Genomic DNA, 20,001 nt, shown 5'->3' on the forward strand with positions numbered 1-20,001 from the left:
TTCAGCTTAAATCACCTGAAGAAGCAGGAAAGGGCAGGGCATTTCTTTGATCCAATCTGTCATTTCACACACAAAAAATAATCTTTTGTTTTTTCACAGAGCTGTGGATTATCACCTCCGGGTCCCAAATGCAGACAATAGCTTTCTTAATATTGTTTATATATATATATATATATATATATATATATTCATTGGTATTTAAATATTTGTTAAAGTACAGCAAGGTCCAAAAGTCCATTTTGTTCCAAATCTTAAATTAAACAGGAAGTAAACTAAGGATTAAAAAAACCACACACACAAATGATTATAAATATATAAATATATATACTGTATATATATATATATATATATATATATATATATATATAGCACATACAGTGTGCAAAATAGACTATCACACCAACTAATGGGCACAAATATTTCTTAGCAGCCATGCATTTTGCATCATTTTTATAAAATTATATATATATATTATTTTTAATATATTTTATACAATTAAAAATGATACTGTAAGTGGCACACTGTAACTTTTACATTGGGAAATCTCACAATTTATATGAAGCGTCTCTTACCATAACCTTATTTTATACACGTATATAGATATATAAACTTTTCATCACACCAGCTAATGGACAGATATCTCTCACAGGACATTTTTAATAAAATTATAAATAAAAAAATATTACAATCTTTGTGACACTGCGTTTCTCGGTTCGAGACTGTGCCAGTCTACGCTCACCCTCCCCGACATGCAGAGAGACCCTGACACTGTTCTACAAACAGGCTGACTCTCAGAGAGAGCTGGAGAGAACCTGGGTAGCTGAGGTGAGTGATGAGGGATTAGATCATTTTTAAGGCCCAAGCCAGAGACTTTAATGCGATTAAAGAAGGATTGAGAAATTTGTGCTTAGCACAATGGTACATGGGTCAATGATATGATATTCAATTTTATCTTTGGCTATTCATTCATTACAAAACCGGAAAAATCCAATTCACACACACAATGGCTCGAATATGCATGTTCTATGAAGGGCATGTTTTTTCCATTTCTGAATTAAAAATAAATGTTAAAATATGAATATTTAAAAAGTCAAGTGGTGTGACCAAAAAGCCACTTAGTCCAACTAACACCAAAAAACAACAGAAACCGGAGAGTGTCAAAATCAATAAACTTCTTAAATTATCAAATAATTTGACCTTTTTATGAAAAGACAAATTTTATTCAGGTTGTAAAGTGTAAAAACTCCCCTAAATGTAATGATTTTAATGAATTACACTACCATTTAAAAGTTTGGGATCAGTGTTTTTTAAAAAAAGTATTTTGAATGAAATCTTATTTATTCTCACCAAGGCTGCATTTATTTTGATCAAAAATACAGCAAAAACTGTAATATTGTGAAATACTATATGTAATTTATTCCTCTGATGGTAATGCTGAATTTTCAGCAGCCATCTTTCAAAAATCATTCTAATATACTGATTTGGTGCTCAAGAAACATTTCTTATTATTATCAATTTAGAAACCATGATAGATTTTTTTTTCAGAATTTATTTCAGAATAGAAAGCTAAAAAAAACAGCATTTATTTGAAATAGGAATATTTAACAATGTAAATTCTTCACTGTCATTATTATTCAATTTAATGGATCCTAATAAATTTAATTTCTTTAAAAAAAAGTCGCACTGACCCCATCATTTTATGGAAGCAAATTGTATTGTAATATATATTATAAATTATAACTTTTGTGAAAATTATCATCATGATGTGTACACTCGTGGAATATAGCTTTTTACTTCATGGCTGCACTTTCTTACATTTAAATATTTCTTGAAAATGGTATATAAAAATCGAAACCATATAAAAACAATAATATCAGAAAATAAATATTAATGTATAATATGACATGATGGAAGGACTTGTGATTATGCTTGTGATTAAGTATAATCTCCAAAATCATAGATCCGTACCCAAGTTATAACGACTGCTATGCCCCATAAATGTAACCATATGGCTAGGAGACATCTTGAGGTCATGTCTGTAATCTTCAGTGCGCACAACTCAAGTCTTACTTTCCAATTATCCCATTTCTGCAGGACAGTGTTAGCATCATAAAACTAACATGAGTGTGTTAGCCTGTTATCAAATGCTGGGTTGTTGGATACCTTGTCCTACACCCACACACAGACATCATATGAAGGATTTTGGCAGCATTCAGTCTTGTAGCATTCTGTTTTATTTGACTGACTAAGACATACTTGGAAGATTTGTTATGATGCAGCCTGAGGATCCATGGGATTCGTTTTTTAAAGAAAATAAGACCCTCATGCTCTTTGAGTGACTGTATATTGTATGAACTACACTTCCCCAGATGCACCACTCAGAAGAAAAGATGAAACCTACATGATACCTCTGACATACGCCTGCAGGCTTCCAATGAAAAATATATTAATGTAAAATATCATGTATCTTTCATAGCTTAAATCAAATCAAATACTAAATTCATTATTATTATATTGTTCAATTAACAATGTGTATCATCACCACTGAATATATCTTTAGACTTTTCTGGGCAGGATAGCCTCAAGGGATGTATAACTTCTACAAGTGCAATTTCCTGGTCGTGTTTGTTAGAGGAAAACACAGTGTGGTTTTACGACACTGTTATGTGGAGTCTCAGCGGTTTGTGTGGCATATTACTCCTCAGGGGACAAGATAATGCTAAAAACAAGAAATAAAAGCTGTTGTTATCTCTCGGGAAATGTGATGTGGTCCGTCCATCATCATGTAAATCAAAAACTTTAGTTTTGTAGGTCTCGCAGCATTATGTAAAGCCCTTGTCATCTCTTCTTTTTTGCCATCTTGTAGTTAATCTTTTAAATGCAATGCTGCCGCACTAAAAATAGCTCCTAGAAGGAATAGTTCATCCCAAAACTGAAGTTCTGTTATATTATTTAATCACCCTCATGTTGCTCCAAACCCATATGTTGCTATTTATTCAGTGAAAGACCAACTTCCAGGGACACATCTGATGGCATTTTGCTTGGAGATTTCACTAGAATGGATAGCAGGCCACCCCAGCTGCGGGAAAGGGCTAAATTGGAGCTTGTGTTCAAGAGAACATTGCACTGTTGGCATTCACCACTGTTAACTGCTGCAGTAAACACTCAAAACAGTGCTCATTGTACAAATCTGTTTTATGATTTAAGAAGACTTGGAATATAGTTTTATATTTTATATAATATATACAATTCCCTTCGAAAGTTTAGGCTCAGTACATTTAATTTTTTGAGTCTCTTATGTTCATCAAGGCTGCATTTATTTGATCAAAAATTCAGTAATATTGTGAATAAAATAAAATAAAAATAACTTATCTATTTAAATATATATTTAAAATTTAATTTATTCCTGTGATGACAAAGATACATTTACAGCAGCCACTGTAAATGCTTATAAAAAAAATAAATAAATAAAAATCCTGTTGTTTTTATGCTGCTACTAAAATCTGTTTTGTACCTTTTGTAACATATACAATCACCATATTCATAGCCTTTCCACAAACTGAAGTAAATACTAATATATCTGTGTCATGTCACATATCTACAAAACAGCATCATGGTAACACTCAATACAAAAATAAACATTAATTTAACCACATAAATTGTCACAAAAAACCCAAATATACATAACTGATAACAAAAACCATTAAGAATCACAATTATGTAAATGATATCAAATGTAAAGTGTCACCTAGGGAATCCTGGGATTGTCAGTTTAGATGACAGTACTTTACCGCAAACGTATTGTAAACAGTACTATTTTACTGTAAGCTTACATGAAGTGTAAGATTGGATCTATTCAATTTTTTTCGTATACAGTAAGGAAACATTTTACTGTTAGATTTTAATAGTCTTTTACAGTTGAAATTACAATCATTTTTTACAGGGCTGAATTAGTTCTCAAGAAACATTTCTTATTACTATTATCAATGGGTTATTATGTTATTTAGCTGCTATTACTTTAAGAGCTGTCACTGCTGAACATGACGCAGATCTGACATGCATGAAATCATAGCATATGGGTTTGAAACGACATGAGGGGGATTAAATAACAGAATTCAAAATTTTGCGTGATATTTTAAACATGACAGACATATATTCAGTAGTAGTAGTACTGCTCTCTGAGGATCTCTCTCTCTCTCCTCTAGCCTTCCACTGGAGAGACAAGAGAGGGCTGGGTGAAGATCGACACCATTGCAGCAGACAAGAGTTTCAGTCGCGTGGAGCCAAGTCTACCTCACCAGTACAAATCTGAGAACGCCCGACGCATCAACATCAAAACCCGCAGCTTTGCTCCTCTCACACGAAAAGGGTACGATGATGGCCTTTTACCTTTTCCCTGTCTCCCCAAAACCTTTTGATGAGTGATGGTCACTGTGTGCAGATGAAATGAGCATGTGGTCACTCAGGATCAGGCAATTCAGCTGAGTAAATATCAGCTACAGTGTTAATATTTACCTTGATATGGTTTGAATATGAAAACAAACAACTGTTATTAGTCTGTCTGGTCTCAACTGATGTTTTGATGGCTGCTAAGCTTGTCACCTGTCTTTTTTCATCATGCTTATTTTTGTCTTTTTCAGGTTTGTTTTAGCTATAGTAGACAGTGGAGCATGTGTGTCACTCATGGGTGTTTCCATATTTTATCGTCGCTGTCCAGCAACCAGTCGTTTCCTGGCTTTCTACCCAGCCACGCCCTCAGGGGCGGAGCCAACGTCTCTAGTTCCGGTGACTGGAACTTGTGTACCCCACAGCCAATCACAGGGTGGGACAGCACCGAGAATGCACTGTAACACAGAAGGCGAATGGCTGGTGCCTGTTGGAGGATGCACGTGTGATGCAGGATATGAGCCCAATCATAATGGCTCGGCCTGTTTAGGTGAGTCAGTAAAACATGCAGTCTAATGGTGGGAATTTTGATTCATCTCAGTGACTCAAATTCTTTGAATCCAATCACGAAAAAGATTTGTTCACTGGTTAATTCAGTGACAGGATATGAGCCTAATCCTAATAGCTTGAACTGTTTAGGTGAGTAAACAAAACATGTTGTATTATGATGGGGATTTTGATCAATCCCAGTGACTCAAATTTTTTAAATATTAAAAATATTTGTTGGGATTCATTAACTGATTCATTCAGTGACATAATAGGAGCCCAGTAATAAAGTATTTGACTGTTTAGGTAAATCTGCAAAACATGTAGTTTAATAGTGGGAATTTTGATTTATCTTAGTGACTCAAATCTTTTGAATCCATTTGCCAAAAAGATTTGTTCACTGATTCAGTCAGAACGGGATACGAGTCCATTCATAGTGAATTAGCATGTTTAGGTGAGTCAACAAACTTGTAGTTTAATGGTGTGGATTTTGATTCATCTCAGTGACTCAAATCTTTGAAACCATTCACCAAATAGATTTGTTCAGATTTATTAATTCTTTCATTCAGTGATTTATTCTGCAGGTGTAACATCAGTAGGTGGTGACAAATCTTTTAGTTTTTTTATGAGTTAGTCATTGAATCATTCATAACTTGTTAAAAAAAAACTGTCACAACCGAAGCAAAGTCTTTATTAATATTTTCCTACAATATTAGTAAGATACTCTAAAAAGAATTTTTAAGCATTAAATGTGTTTACCCAGCAAATGAAAACAAAAAATATTTTTAAACTTAACCATAAATTCTATAATAAAATTATTTTACAAGTGATTTTATGCCAATAAAAAAAATCTATAATTTATATGTTCTCTCACATTACTATTTAGGTGAATTGATAAAAGCTGAAAGGTAACAATTAATAGGGATTAGACATCTAAAAAGGTGTAACATCAGTAGGTGGTGACAAATCTTTTTGTTTTTTTATGAGTTAGTCATTGAATCATTCATAACTTGTTAAAAAAACTGTCACAACCGAAGCAAAGTCTTTATTAATATTTTCCTACAATATTAGTAAGATACTCTAAAAAGAATTTTTAAGCATTAAATGTGTTTACCCAGCAAATGAAAACAAAAAATATTTTTAAACTTAACCATAAATTCTATAATAAAATTATTTTACAAGTGATTTTATGCCAATAAAAAAAATCTATAATTTATATGTTCTCTCACATTACTATTTAGGTGAATTGATAAAAGCTGAAAGGTAACAATTAATAGGGATTAGACATCTAAAAGTTATACATTATTTATACATTCACCCAATTTAGCTTAATGTTGAACATTTTTTATTTGTCAACAACCTATATACAGTCAGTGTGCTTATTTGTAGTGATTTTTATTTCAGTGCACTTTGTTTAGATTTAATATTAGGCTATGTCAATATTGGTGGGGCCCATTTACATGATCTCGTCTGGGGCCCCACAAATCCCTGGGCTGGTCCTGAGCTCATCACATTTACACTGAGGATGATCCACTAACGTTTGTCAAATACTTCTAACCAGAAACCCCCTTTCACTCACCTTATCATTTCATTGTGCATGCGTCATTGTTGTGTCAGTTATCTTTGAATCAGAACTCTGCGGGCTTCCTGTCATGCTAATTATCAACGGAATTTGATGGACAGAAAATGACACACAGTGTATTCAGACAAGCGGGAAAGCGCCCATAAACACAGATCTAATTAAAGACACAAAAGACGTGCTGCATTGCGTGCCCTGTTTTGTGATTGCAAGTTACAAATTTGTCTCCACGAGTTAACTAACGACAGTCACCATTTGGAAAAATATTAGTTAAATAATATTTCTTAAAGGGTAAGCTAAAAAAAATCTGCTTATCTGTTAGGATTATGTTAGGGAAGTAAAAATTCATATTAGACTAAATAATAATTTATCAAAAGTGACAGTAAAGGCTTTTGTATTGATACAAAAAATATTTTTAAAGCTGCAGTCCATAACTTGTATTGGTTCAAAATTATCCGAAATCAATTTTTGAGCAACATGACCAGCCTGTGTTCAAAACTATCTTCTTACCTTATCCCGATTCACAGTTGTAAGCTTATAATATTGTTTTCTAATTTGAGTGGTACGGGTAAGTTTTCGCAGCATGTTGTCACGTCTGTAAACTTAAAGAAGGAGTCTCGGCTAATAGGCTATATCGCATGTGAGGATGCTGCAGGTGGCGGATCGTTTATAGCCTTTTCTCACAGCAGCTGGAATAATTATCAGCTGCTGAATTAACTTATCATTTTGATGGCGGATTGTTATCCTGAAAGGATTATATGTTTATGCAACGCATGTGACTGATATTAGATTACATTCCAGTTTTAAATGTGCATCTGATTATAGATAGCCTACGTGGAATCACACAAGTTTTGTATTTTAAAGAGAACCAATTCTAAGGAAGAATAATTTACTTTTGGGGTAAAATAATTTCTTTATATGAAGTTCAAACAGTATGACAATTAGAGATTAGACTGTACAGAAATTGAAATCTACATGTAAAGCTAATACACACTACATACACGTCATCATGCAATGCTGATGTTGTTAACATGAACAATTTTAGAACAAAGTATAACAATAATAATAATTTGCACGGTTTGATGTGATATGAGCTAACGGCTCGTTAGATTTAATCACCATTGGTAGCACGATTATTGTACTTTTTTTCCTCAGTCTTGGTCAGAACAAATTGGCAGACTTGTTACTTACTTGTTCAGATGACAACATCCAGTGAAAATGCTTATTTGGGTCCGTATATTCCAGGACGTAGGCCAGAATCTGTGATTCCAAAGTACAGTGAAAATCCACACCAATGCGGTGACAGACAGTCACACATAAAAACGTTAGATTCATCCGTACTGGAGCCATGCCGGCGCACAACCCACGCAAAGAAAATAACACCACAAATAACTGCAATTGCAGGTTTTAAACAGAGATGGCGACAAAGAGGCAAAACTTATGGACTGCAGCTTTAAATAAATCCTTTTTCTAAATTATTTTAAACTTTTTTTATAGAGGAATTGTGGGGGAAAAATGTATGGCTGTGTTCAAAACATATTAAGCAGCATAACTGTTCATCATTATTATTAACAAGAAATGTTTATTGAGGAAAAAAAGGTTTCTGAAGGATCATGTGACACTGAAGACTGGAGTAATGATGCTGAAAATTCAGATTTGTCCTTACAGGAATAAATTACATTTTAAAATATATTAAAATAGAAACAGTTATTTTAAATTGTAATCATATTTCACAATTTTACTATTTTTACTGCATTTTTGATTAAATGAATGCACCCTACGTGATCATAAGAGATTTCTAAAATGTTCCAACTCCAACCCAAAACTTCTGAATGATAGTGTAGATTTTCAGTATGAACAAATTACTGTAACTGTCTTTGAAATATATTAAAAATGAATGTCTCAAAGGAGTTAGTCTGTAGTATTTATAATTAGCTTTATATATAAACAATAAATGCATTTGTGGTCGGGTTGTTTTTCAGTTGTACCTGAAATCAATGACATTGTGGCAGCCAGTACCTGTGTGTATGTCATATTTTTCTTGTCACTTTGTCAGCAATATATGCATATCTATGGGTATTTTGTTGGCACGTCTTTTCAGTATTTTCTTTCTTCTTCTTTTTTTTTTGTATTGTCTGTTGGCTGACAGAGGAGAAACAAAAAGTGTGAGAATTTGGGGAATGTTAAAGACAAACTCGTCTTTTTCATCAAGTACCTTTTTTCTGTCTATCAAATGGAGGAAATGAGGTCAGAGAGGAAGAGAGATAGAGATGCAACAGAAGTGAAGGGGAGTTGGAAGGGGTTAAATTCTGGGGGCGATGCGAGTAAATCAGGCAAGAAGTTTTGGGATATCTTGAAGACGAAAGTAGAGTGGTGGGGAGACGGAGAGAGAGTGGGATAAGAGAGGGATGTGACACATTTAGGTCACGGTGATTTAATGGCCATTCAGCTGAACAAGTGACAGAAACCACAGGGAAGAGGAGGGGGAAGGACATAGTAGGGGACATGAGTTAAAGACTGGAGCACTGAGATAGCAGAAATCATACAGAACATGCGAGATGGACAGATGGAGTCGTGTGTGGAACAACAGTGCTATGATGTGTTACGTGATGTATATTCTTGAGTGCAGGTGTTCCATATTTCATTTACATTCAAATTTGATAATGTCACATTTAGCAGCAAACCGATTTGAACTTCCCTCTGCCTTGTATTGCTATCAGAGCTTGGTAACTTAAGTGACAAGAATGTGAATTGGCCTAAATTGATCAAAATGTGAAAACTGAGACTGTGTTTCATACCTAAAGTAACCTGCTCTGTCTGGTCTGTCAGCGCATTGTCAGTTTGTATATATATTTATATATATATATAGTTATTTGTATTATATTAACATTTTTGTCATTGCACAAAACATTAAGCAGGATAAATTACTTTAGAATTAAAACTACAGATTTGAATTAGAATGTACTTAAGATATTAAGACTTAAGGCTAAGTCTTGAGATATAATTTTCTTCTTTTAAGCATCAACCTCACACCTTTGTATTAGCTTATTTCATATTTTTATTTTTACCTATGATGCATTTTTTTGCTGTCTAGTCAAGACTATAGCTTTCTTCAATTGTTTTTACAATTGCCAAAATTAATAAATATCTTTATTAAAGCTACTACAAAAAAAATGAATGATTGTTAAAAAAAAAATAAATAAATAAAGAAGTGAATATTAAAAATGCTATTTTGCCTAAATAAATATAAAATTAAACACTAAAATCTAAAATAAGTACTTTAAATGCTGCAAGTGAATTTGGGCATCACATTATAATGTTCAGTATGAAAATGGATACTAATTTTAAGATCTGCTAAAGATTTAATAGAGTTATTAAAAGAGTGTTTTTCTAAGTGAGAGTTAGATAATGGAAAATGTAATCTAAATGTAAAAAAAAGATTAAATGAGCGTTCAATGAGCATCTACCGATACAGATAAATTTGAAAGAAATATTGTATAAATATTTTCTAGACATATGTGTAGATATTAGACAACAGCTTTGAGTCTCAAAGCCCCCAAAGACATGAATGCTCTTTTGCTTTGACCTCAGTTGTCCTTCAAGATTCGATAGTCTTTAAAGCATGACTGAGCAGATGAAACAATTACACCTGCTCATCCACACATGAAAACTTTTTTTGCATAGTGGACAGCTTAGCATCCATCTTTTCATCCGCTTGTGCCTAATATCAAATGTTATTTACAGAATCTTCCAGATTCTGCGCATAAATAACTTTTTTTTGTTAGATTAGTGTTTTTGTAGGTGGAATGACTCATTCCCACTTCTGACTTAAATCGCAGCTTTGAATGGAGGGGTGACAGTAATTTGATGTAAGATTCATATCCTCTATGTTGCTAATGCCATTCAAATAGCATAAAAGCGACTCTTGATTCCTGTCATTCAGTCACTGGGGTATTCAGTGACATTTTAACTGGCATCAGTGCTGTTTTACACGATTCTCTTAAAGGAATGAAACCATAATGTAACTGGTGACCATGAGGTTGTTTATAATTTGCAGAGAGTTTCCTGAATGTGTTACAAACATTATATTGGCACGGTTGCTATAAATACTAGCATATTCTCCATCCACCATACAAAAAAGCTTGTTGATAGTAGATTGCCTATATTTGCTTATTTCCACAGGCTGCTCCAGTGCACACACTGTGGATATGTTTTATTTTTAATGTTTTGTGTGAGGAAAGCCCTGCCAAAAGAGTTGGCAATTTGTGTTTGATTTTTATTTTTTTTTCCCTGTGCAACCACGATTTAGTTTTATCATACTCAAATCATCCGCTATCAAACGACCGTCCACTACAGATGGGACATCCAGGAGCTTTCAGTCTCCAGTTTAGCTATTGCTGAACAATCTAATTAACAGAAAACGAAAGTATTGTGTAATGCCAAGAGCCAGCAGAGCATTACAAGCAAATAATTTCACATTAAATGGGATAATTATGGAGATTAATTATAGAGAAATGTATTTCCTAGGGTGGTTTCTACGTAGCGGTTTGAGATGCACAGCCCAGAGAGAGAAAGAGAAAGAGAAAGAGAGAGTACTAAACAAGTGCATACCTTTTTATGTCCCGTTTTTGAAGTTGTGTGTCAGTCACTGCTTGTTGTTTGAGTGTTCATGTGTTTATGTGTGTTTGTGCATCTGTGTGCTTTAGTCAGAATGCTGCAAGCCAAATAAAGAGAATGAGAGCAACCACGAGAGGAAGAGAGACAGAGAGAGAAAGAGAGAGAGAGAGAGAAATTGGGTCAGTGATCTAAATACCAAGTACGATGTCAACGGCAAATTATACACTCCACTGAGGTCTCTCACTCTCTCTGTCCATTTGCTTTTACAGTTTCCCTTCATCTGCATCTTTTTCAATGTCTCTTTCAGTTCCTCTCTGAATACAACACGTTGCCTAATTTAATTTTTCATCACTTTTGTTTTTGTTTGATGCGAGCTCTATTTAAACATGAACAGCCCCTCCCCCAGCAATGCCTTTAGCTTTTTTCTCTCTTGATTTGTCAAACACACACATACGCCTGCTTAAACCAACATGCACTTTCAGTATACTGATAATATAATATAATATAATATATAGGAGGGAGAAAAATGTTAATACATTTTCAAATTTAATACACACACACGCACACACATATACATACATACACACACGCACATATATATATATATATATATAATTGATAAAATATGAATATAAAGATATAATCTTTTAATATTTTTGATTGTTAAATTCTAAAGTTATATTTGATTGTATAACAAAATATAATTAATTATATAGTTATATAATAGTTTCAATCAGTTTTTATATGGCATCTGACCATATTTATTAGCAAGTATGTGAGAATATTAAGTAGCACAGCTGTTCAGTTTTGCAGAATTCATAAGAAATGGTAAAATATAAAAGTTATTTTATTATAATAATATTTCACAAGATTATTGTTTTTACTGTATTTTTAATCATGTGTGTGTGTGTGTGTGTGTGTCTGTGTATACAAATGTTACGTGTGTGTGTGTGTGTGTGCATGTGTGTGAGAGAAATATATGAGATTATGATCTCATTTGATAGAAAATTTGATAGAATTTTATAAATTCATTATAGAATCAGCTTTCTAGAATCAGCATGGGTTATCTGGCAGTATCTAAGCCAAGCCAAGCACTTTGTCATGTGATGGAGAAAGACAGGCTGTAAACAACATTATGATTAAATATTTCAAACATTTACGGCCACCACAGTGATTTCAGCCTCTTGAAAACACTTAACCCCTTCATTCTCAACACTGGTTATGGTGGATTTCCTTAAGAATAGCATAATTTTGTCATTGTTCGTGATACAGCACATAAATCTAACACATAAAAATGACTGTATATATATATTTATATTTACTCTAATGCCAGAAATGCATGTCATGAAAACACCTTTTGTGCCTTCTGCAGATCAGCATTTGTATCAAATTGATGCAATCTCATTAACTGATAAGAAATCTGGGCCAGTTAATAACGGCCATAAATGTGTTAAATTATTTTTATGAGGAAACTAGATGCCTTGTGGCTAAATAGTGACCGCTAGAGAAGGAAATGAGAAAGCGATTGGCTGATAAGCGGGTGAAAGGGGAGTGTGAATAAGAGAAAGAGAAATGTTGAAAGGTGTAGGAGATGTCTGAGGAGTGAGGAAGTTTTGTAGCTAAAACATGTCTTTTGTCACAGCTACATTGGATAATATAATCCAACCACATGAAAGATAGATGGACAACGCTCTCTTTCTTTTCTCTCACGACACCCATCTTTCATTCGTTCTTTCTCACTTCTCACAGTAGTGTTTAGGGGCGAATATCAAATCTGACAGACAAGCGAGAACATAAAAATCCTTTTAGCTTGCTGCAAACTGAAATCTCTTTCTTCCCTTCTCTCTCTGTCTCCCTTTGAAGTGCTTTAAATGTGTTATACGTGCCTGACCTGTCTATTCACTCAAGGGTAGAGGACTTGTGAGAACTTCGAGGCTGACAAGAATGAAACAGAAACTCTTAACTCTATCAACCGTAATTATGTTAAAGCGATACAGTGTCACAGGGTTTCTGTGACAAAGCACTTCAACAAATCACAGCATTCCTGTCACAAGTGTCATAATACAGGCGCTTCTGTGACTCAGCGGTTATATTGTTTGATAAGCCTGATTCATTTGGACATTTCAGTGTGGGTTATGCAAACATATTGATTCCCCAGTGTACCTCATATTGCGTTTGTTGTGGTTTGTTCTGTGGCCACACAATTGAAAGGATGGAGGTCGTTGCTGAGCTTCAAGCTGGGTCACAATCGATCTCCAATGAAAGGTTGACTTGTTTCACAGCTGCATATCCAAGTGCAAACAGTCCAATGAAGCTGTGTTTCCTAACATTAACAGCCAAGCAGAGATCTCAGGGTCATAGCAATTATATCATTAGGTGACGAGTGATTCTGGAGAGCTTCAAATCTATGTCTTTTTCATGTGACATGTTACAAAACTAGAAGTGATTTCTCACTGATTACATCCTGTCAGAATAACAACAATCAAGCTGAGAGACAATGTTTTTGCTCCTTGTTTTCTTGATAATTATACATCTGACTAAATAAATGAAGTGCCTGAGAGAACAGTAAGCCTTGCTTATTAAATTTGCACCCACTAATTGAGTGTGTTTGAAACTAATTGTTTTCCAATTCTCTTTGCAACAGTTTATATTTCATTTGCCAGTCGTTGCATCCAGTTGGATCATTGTATGGCCCTTCTGTACTCGGCATCCAGTTCCTGGTCTAACTGACAGCATTCCAAAGCGGGAATCTGACACTTTCCAATTAGCTTGAGTGTATCTTGTGCCATAATTATAATGTTTTTCTTTTCTCTTTTAAATAGCATGCTCAATCGGGTCCTATAAACCAGTGGCCGGCTCAGTTTCGTGCACAGAGTGCCCAGCTAACAGCAGAACCAGTTCCGAAGGGTCTAAACTTTGCGAATGTCGGAGTGGCTACTACCGCGCACCCACCGATGCTAACACCACCGCCTGCACAAGTAAGAGCGCAACTAGCTATATGTAAGAAGATAAGACAAAGGATAAACAAGCATTGTAAATATACTAGCATAAAAATGTGCAAACTTGCCTTAGGCATACAACAGCTAGTAACTGGGGCAGTACCCTTAAGCCCGAGACACACTGCATGATTTATCAATCCGATAAAAACACTGCAAACCACACTGTGCGACATGGATCTAATAAACTTGGGTACAACATGCATGTAGACTGTACGATGATGACTATTGACTAGAATGCATTAAGAGTCTCTCACTTTTCTGCCCAAATCCTCATGTCTCTTTCCAGGTTTGTTTTCATGTGGATGCTTTAAATGTTATTCCGTTCTAATCCCTGTTAGCAGTGTTTACTGGAATGTTTCTAAAGCAGATAATACAATATATGTTATCTGTTCAAATAATGGAAATCACTTTGAATTATTGTCACTAATTGTTCATATTAATGAACATGTTTGATTAAGGCAATCTATGTTACATAATATAGACTATACAGTATATTACTACAGTAATATTTATGCATGATATTGTTGCGGAAATAATCATGTTTTTTGTGGTATGTTGAAAGTAATTTGTCAATGCTTTTACACTTTTAAATTTCCTTTTAATGATCGATTGTTAATTAATGGATAGAATAATATCACCTCATTGTGCCCAGTTTTTGAAAATGCTTATTGCGTTCATAGAGTGAACCTTTTGCTGATTTTTTTGCAGTGTGATGGAAATTAATTAATGCGAAGCGTCATGTTGCTTAGGAAAAAGGTTTATAGCAGGTATAGCAGGTAGAAAAAGCAGGTACTTCTGCCAATAATTATAGGAATTATGAAAACATTCCTCTGATGTGAAAGCCCCTTGGTCAATGACATCAAACACTTTTTTCGGATCTATTAATTTATTCAAAAATACAGTAACAATTTTGCTTTTAATTTTATGCAGTTAGAAAACCTTTTTAAGCAACTTACAAAAGTGGAACAAAAGCAATTTGTCAAGGAGCCAATTGCATTAATATACAATTAACAAGTTTATTTGACATCTAAATTATGAAGCAAGCTGGAGAAGAGGAGGCATGCAGAGAATATTTTTTTTTTTTTGTAAATGCATTGGTTTAAGGCTGTGGGGTGAATAATGTTTGCAAAAGAGGTGTGTCTTCAGCTACTTCTTTAAAGTTATGATGGTCTCAGCAGTTTGGGTTGAGCTTGGCAGCTTGTTCCATCAGAGAGGAACAGAGAGGGGGAGGTTTTGGAAAGTAACTTTTTGCCTTGATGTGATGGAACAATATAAAATTAAATTGTAGGATGAAACGGCTGTCCTGATATCATAATGATGGAAATAGTCTCATTGAAAGAATGACATTTTTGAAAATAAAACCTTGTTAAGTAGTGATCTTGAAGCATGATCTTAGAAAAATAATCTCAGCAAAACCGCTTCACTGCTTACTAATTTTCAAAAATTTCTTGTCTGCCAAATCAGGACACTTGGTGTGAGCAACATGCAGACATTTTTTTTTTGAAAATGATGTCATAGGAAGGACCCCCGCAGAACCATGTGGCTGATTTTTTTAATTTGTAAATTAAATAATAAAACATTAACAACAAAAATTATTTACCTTGAAAAATACATGTAAAATATTTGATAAAATAATGATTATGAAGATGTAAAATATTTTTTAATTTTACTTGATGTTTACTTGATGAGTCATTAAAAACATTTTGTTCAAAATATTTTTTTTTCAACTTATGAAACTGACATGAATAGAAATTACATTTCTAAAAAAAAATGTTTTAAAGGCTTTATTTTTCTTTATCATGGGCACTCATTTGTCACTGACCGAAATATTAACCAAATCCCTCCCAAGTTTAATTTCTGTTTCCATTCTAATTTCTAGAGGCTAATCATTAGAAGGTTCAGGAGCTGGTGAGCACTGACGGTGTTTGTTTTCTTTCTCAGGCCCTCCATCAGCGCCGGCATCTCTGTCATGGGAGTATGAGAGTTCAGAGGGCGGGGTGTCGTTGCGCTGGAGACCTCCTGCGAACATGGGGGGGCGGAGTGAAGTGTGGTACGGGGTGGTGTGTCGAATCTGCCCCTCTGCCACTAACACGCCACCAAGCATGTGTTCCTGGTGTGGAGATACTGTCACTTTTTCCCCATCTCAAACTGGCTTAAAGCAGACAAGGGTCACCCTCAAAAACCTGCTCACTAGGGTCACCTACCTCATACAGGTAATTTACCTACAGGCACTTTGTTCATATAGACCCAGAGTCTCATAGTGGAATAACATTATAGAATAACAGGATTTACACATTGAGCACATTCAGTTGTCTAAAACACAAAAAAATCTTTTCAAAATGACCATTTGTGGTGGAGTGCATCATTTTGTTAACTTTGTGGTTTATTATTTTGAGTCGTTTGGGACTCAAAACGGCCCTCTCAAAATATATTGCTTTACAGATCTATCACTTTTGCTGCTCAGAAATGTACACGCAATCCGGCACTACATGCGTAACGCGCCCGGGCCCAACTGAACCGCGCTCTGGCCCTCTTACAACCGAGCCAGGGATGGCTAAACGAACCGGCACGGAGCAATCACACTAGTCAAACGAACTGGGCTTTAGGGGTCAAAATGTCTTTACTTTTTAAAGCAGTTAATACTTTAAGTCGGCAAGGATGCATAAACTGATTAAAAGCCTCTATAAAGTATTTTCCATGGTTACAGACTATTTCTATTTCACATAAATGCTGTTCTTTTTAACTTTCTATTCACCAGAGAATCCTGAAAAAATGTATCACTGTTTCCACAAAACTGTTTTCAACATTGATAATTAATAATACATATTTCTTAAGCAAAATCAGCATATTAGAATGATTTCTGAAAGATCATGTGACACTGAAGACTAGCGTAATGACTGCTGAAAATTCAGCTTTGCCAACACATTAATTACATTATACATATTACAATACATATATTAACATAGAAAACAGTTATTTTGAATCATTATTTTCTTTGATATTACTGTTTTTACTGTATTTTTTGAACAAATAAATGCAGCCTTGGTAAGCTTTAAAGACATTTTTCTGAAACATCCTACCAACCCCAAATTTTGAACAGCAGTGTAAGTTCCTATACATAAATTGACCTACAAAAATAAACTTACCCCAAGAAATATTCACCACACAATGCTCATTATTATGCCTTAATGCAGCTTATGTGCATGGAAGAGCGTAGCTGCAATATGAGCTTTGTATGGTTTTACAGGTTCAAGCTATAAATGAAGTGTCAGCACTGAGCCCTTTTCCACATCAGTTCGCCAGCATCAACTTCACCACCAGCCAATCAGGTACGAGAAAAGCAAATGTATTCTGGGACTATCCACAATATGTGTGTGCACCAAACTGTTTGCTCAGTGTATCAATGTCTTTCTGCGTCTGTCATTATGTCTAGTCGTCCTCCACCCCTGTCTTTCCACTTTCCCCTCCCCACGGTCTGTCTTTCTATCCATCTCTCTCTTCTGTTCATAATTTTTCTTCATCTGCTCTCTGGACCCAGGTGGCTTTGGGTCACGATATGCTGTCATTTCATATAATGGTCAAGAAAGCAACAAGAGAGACCAAAAGAGAATGGAGGGAGGATAATCAATGTGGCAGCCCACAGAAACTTTGGAAACAAAAGGCGCAATTCAGACGTCCCCCTCTCGCACTCTCTCTCTTTTCTACCTTTAGTAATTCAAGCTCAGATGGATTCTGCAGACCTGTATATGACTAGTTTACATAACTTTACCATTATTTAAGACGTGGGTGCTGCTGATTGAACAGGATTGAGTCACCTATCCGTGTGCTTCCACATGACTGATTAACAGACAGAGACATCGGCTGAGATGAAGGGGGTCAGGGGGCTTCCCAAGAGGGAGGGAGTGGAGAATGGTTAACTCATGACCTCATTAACACGGATGAGGTTTCAGCAATGTCTATCTAACCGTCAAGCACGCACCAAAGCGTAATGCAAATGGATTATTTAGACCTACATGTGAATCCACGTGTGTATTATCGCTATTAACAAATAAAAAGCATTTATAATAAGGATGGAGGAGAATATATAAAGCATTCAGCGCAGTAGAAAAGTAGCTGTTATGAAGTGATGAGCCCCCGTGTGGTCACTCTTATACTTACATGTGCAATTACAGTGCCTTCTGAGGTTCCCATGCTGCACCAGTTGAACCGAGTTCACGACTCCATCACGCTGTCCTGGCCTCAGCCTGACCGGCCCAACGGTGACATCCTGGAATACCAGCTCCGGTACTACGACAAGGTCAGTACTGTTGTTTATGCAAAATATTAAAGCAGGGTTGTCAAACTCAGCATATGGAGGGCCACAGTCCTGCTCCAACACACCTCACCATACCTTAAGATTTGAAATAGTACCGAAGACCTTGATTTGCTGGTTCAGTTGTTTAATTAGAGTTGGAGCTAAACTCTATGGGCTATGGCCCTCCACGAGCTGAGTTTGATACCCCAGTATTAAAGACCCTAGTGAAAAATAAATATACTAAAATGTATTTGCAATACTTTGATTTCATGCTAAGTATGCTACAAATACATATACATATTTATGTACATAATAAAAATACCCTGCTATAGTGGAACTACTGCAAGTATACTTCAGATACACTTAAAAATCTTGCATTTAAAGACCAATATTATTCACAATCCTCATCAATAGTGACATTTTACATTTTACAATAGTGACATAAAACACATTTTAGGCTTGATATTAAAGGGGTCATATGATGCTATTTTAAAGATCATTATTTGGTGTAACAGTATATGTTGACATGCTTTAATGTTCAAAAAACACATTATTTTTCAAATACTGTACATTATTGTAGGTCCTCTATGCCCCGCCTCTCTCAAACGCTTCGTTTTATACAAAGTCCCTCCTTCCGACAAGCGCAGTCTGCTCTGATTGGCCAGCTGACCCGGTGCATTGTGATTGGCCGAACACCGCAAGCACGCGCCGGAAATGTAACGCCCCTTACCATAATCGCGAGCTTCAGCTTTCAAAGTAAATATCAAGACAGTTAATAATGTCGTTAGTTTTACCATCAGTTCAAGCCCGAAAGGGCAGCAGAGTCGCGTGACAGACACAGTGATGATGCAGTACACAAGCCGCGGTTAAGACAGCTGACGTGCTATGATTTCTGATGCGGGACACAAGCCGCGGTTAAGACTAGTGATGGGAAGTTCGGTTCTTTTCAGCGAACCGGTTCTTTCGGACAGTTCGATTCAATAAACCGGTTGAAACAGAGTCGCGTGACAGACACAGTGATGATGCTGGACACAAGCCGCGGTTAAGACTAGTGATGGGAAGTTCGGTTCTTTTCAGCGAACCGGTTCTTTCGGATAGTTCGATTCAATAAACCGGTTGAAAAAAACGGTTCACCGGTTCTTTTACGCTCGACGTAATGGCGTCAAGTTTATCGCGGGCTTAACACATTCAAATATAAAGTCAGTAATCATAACATCAGTCAGTTAAAACATCATTATAATCTGATACGTTTCTTACAATTTGGATTTTTGTATCTAAAGCATCAACACATATACAGGCAGTGATCTGCAAACTAGGATGATGCTTACTGGAGACGCGAACCGTTTCAAATGATTCAGTCCGATTTGGTGAACTGGTTCAACCGGTTCACTAAGAAGAACCGGTTAAATTGAACGTTTCGTTCGCGAACCGGACATCACTAGTTAAGACAGCTGACTTGCTATGATTTCTGACAGACTTCTGCTGTGATGTGACCCTGTTCCCCTCACACACACACACACACACACACACACAATGCGTTACTCTGCGCTGCGCACACCTCCGCATTAGCACAGACAGTA

At 35.5% G+C, this 20,001-nt stretch overlaps 1 protein-coding gene across 2 annotated transcripts in view; it reads left to right on the top strand.

The window, feature by feature from the left end:
• The first annotated feature begins 708 nt into the window (after positions 1-708).
• Positions 709-20,001, top strand: part of ephb6 (eph receptor B6) — a 29,436-nt gene continuing 10,143 nt past the window's right edge. Inside the window, exons 1-7 of one of the 2 annotated variants that reach the window (XM_016230580.1) lie at positions 709-825; positions 4,206-4,369; positions 4,641-4,936; positions 13,951-14,106; positions 16,069-16,340; positions 17,375-17,456; positions 18,300-18,424. In XM_016230580.1, the coding sequence (XP_016086066.1) occupies positions 4,684-4,936; positions 13,951-14,106; positions 16,069-16,340; positions 17,375-17,456; positions 18,300-18,424 (888 nt within the window). In that variant the 5' untranslated portion in view covers positions 709-825; positions 4,206-4,369; positions 4,641-4,683. Of the gene's footprint in view, positions 826-4,205; positions 4,370-4,640; positions 4,937-13,950; positions 14,107-16,068; positions 16,341-17,374; positions 17,457-18,299; positions 18,425-20,001 lie in introns of those variants that run through there. The other variant, XM_016230581.1, reaches the window with a different exon arrangement.

The sequence above is a fragment of the Sinocyclocheilus grahami genome, unplaced genomic scaffold, assembly GCF_001515645.1.
Source record: "Sinocyclocheilus grahami isolate Dianchi unplaced genomic scaffold, SAMN03320097.WGS_v1.1 scaffold373.1, whole genome shotgun sequence".
Classification (NCBI taxonomy): Eukaryota; Metazoa; Chordata; class Actinopteri; order Cypriniformes; family Cyprinidae; genus Sinocyclocheilus; species Sinocyclocheilus grahami.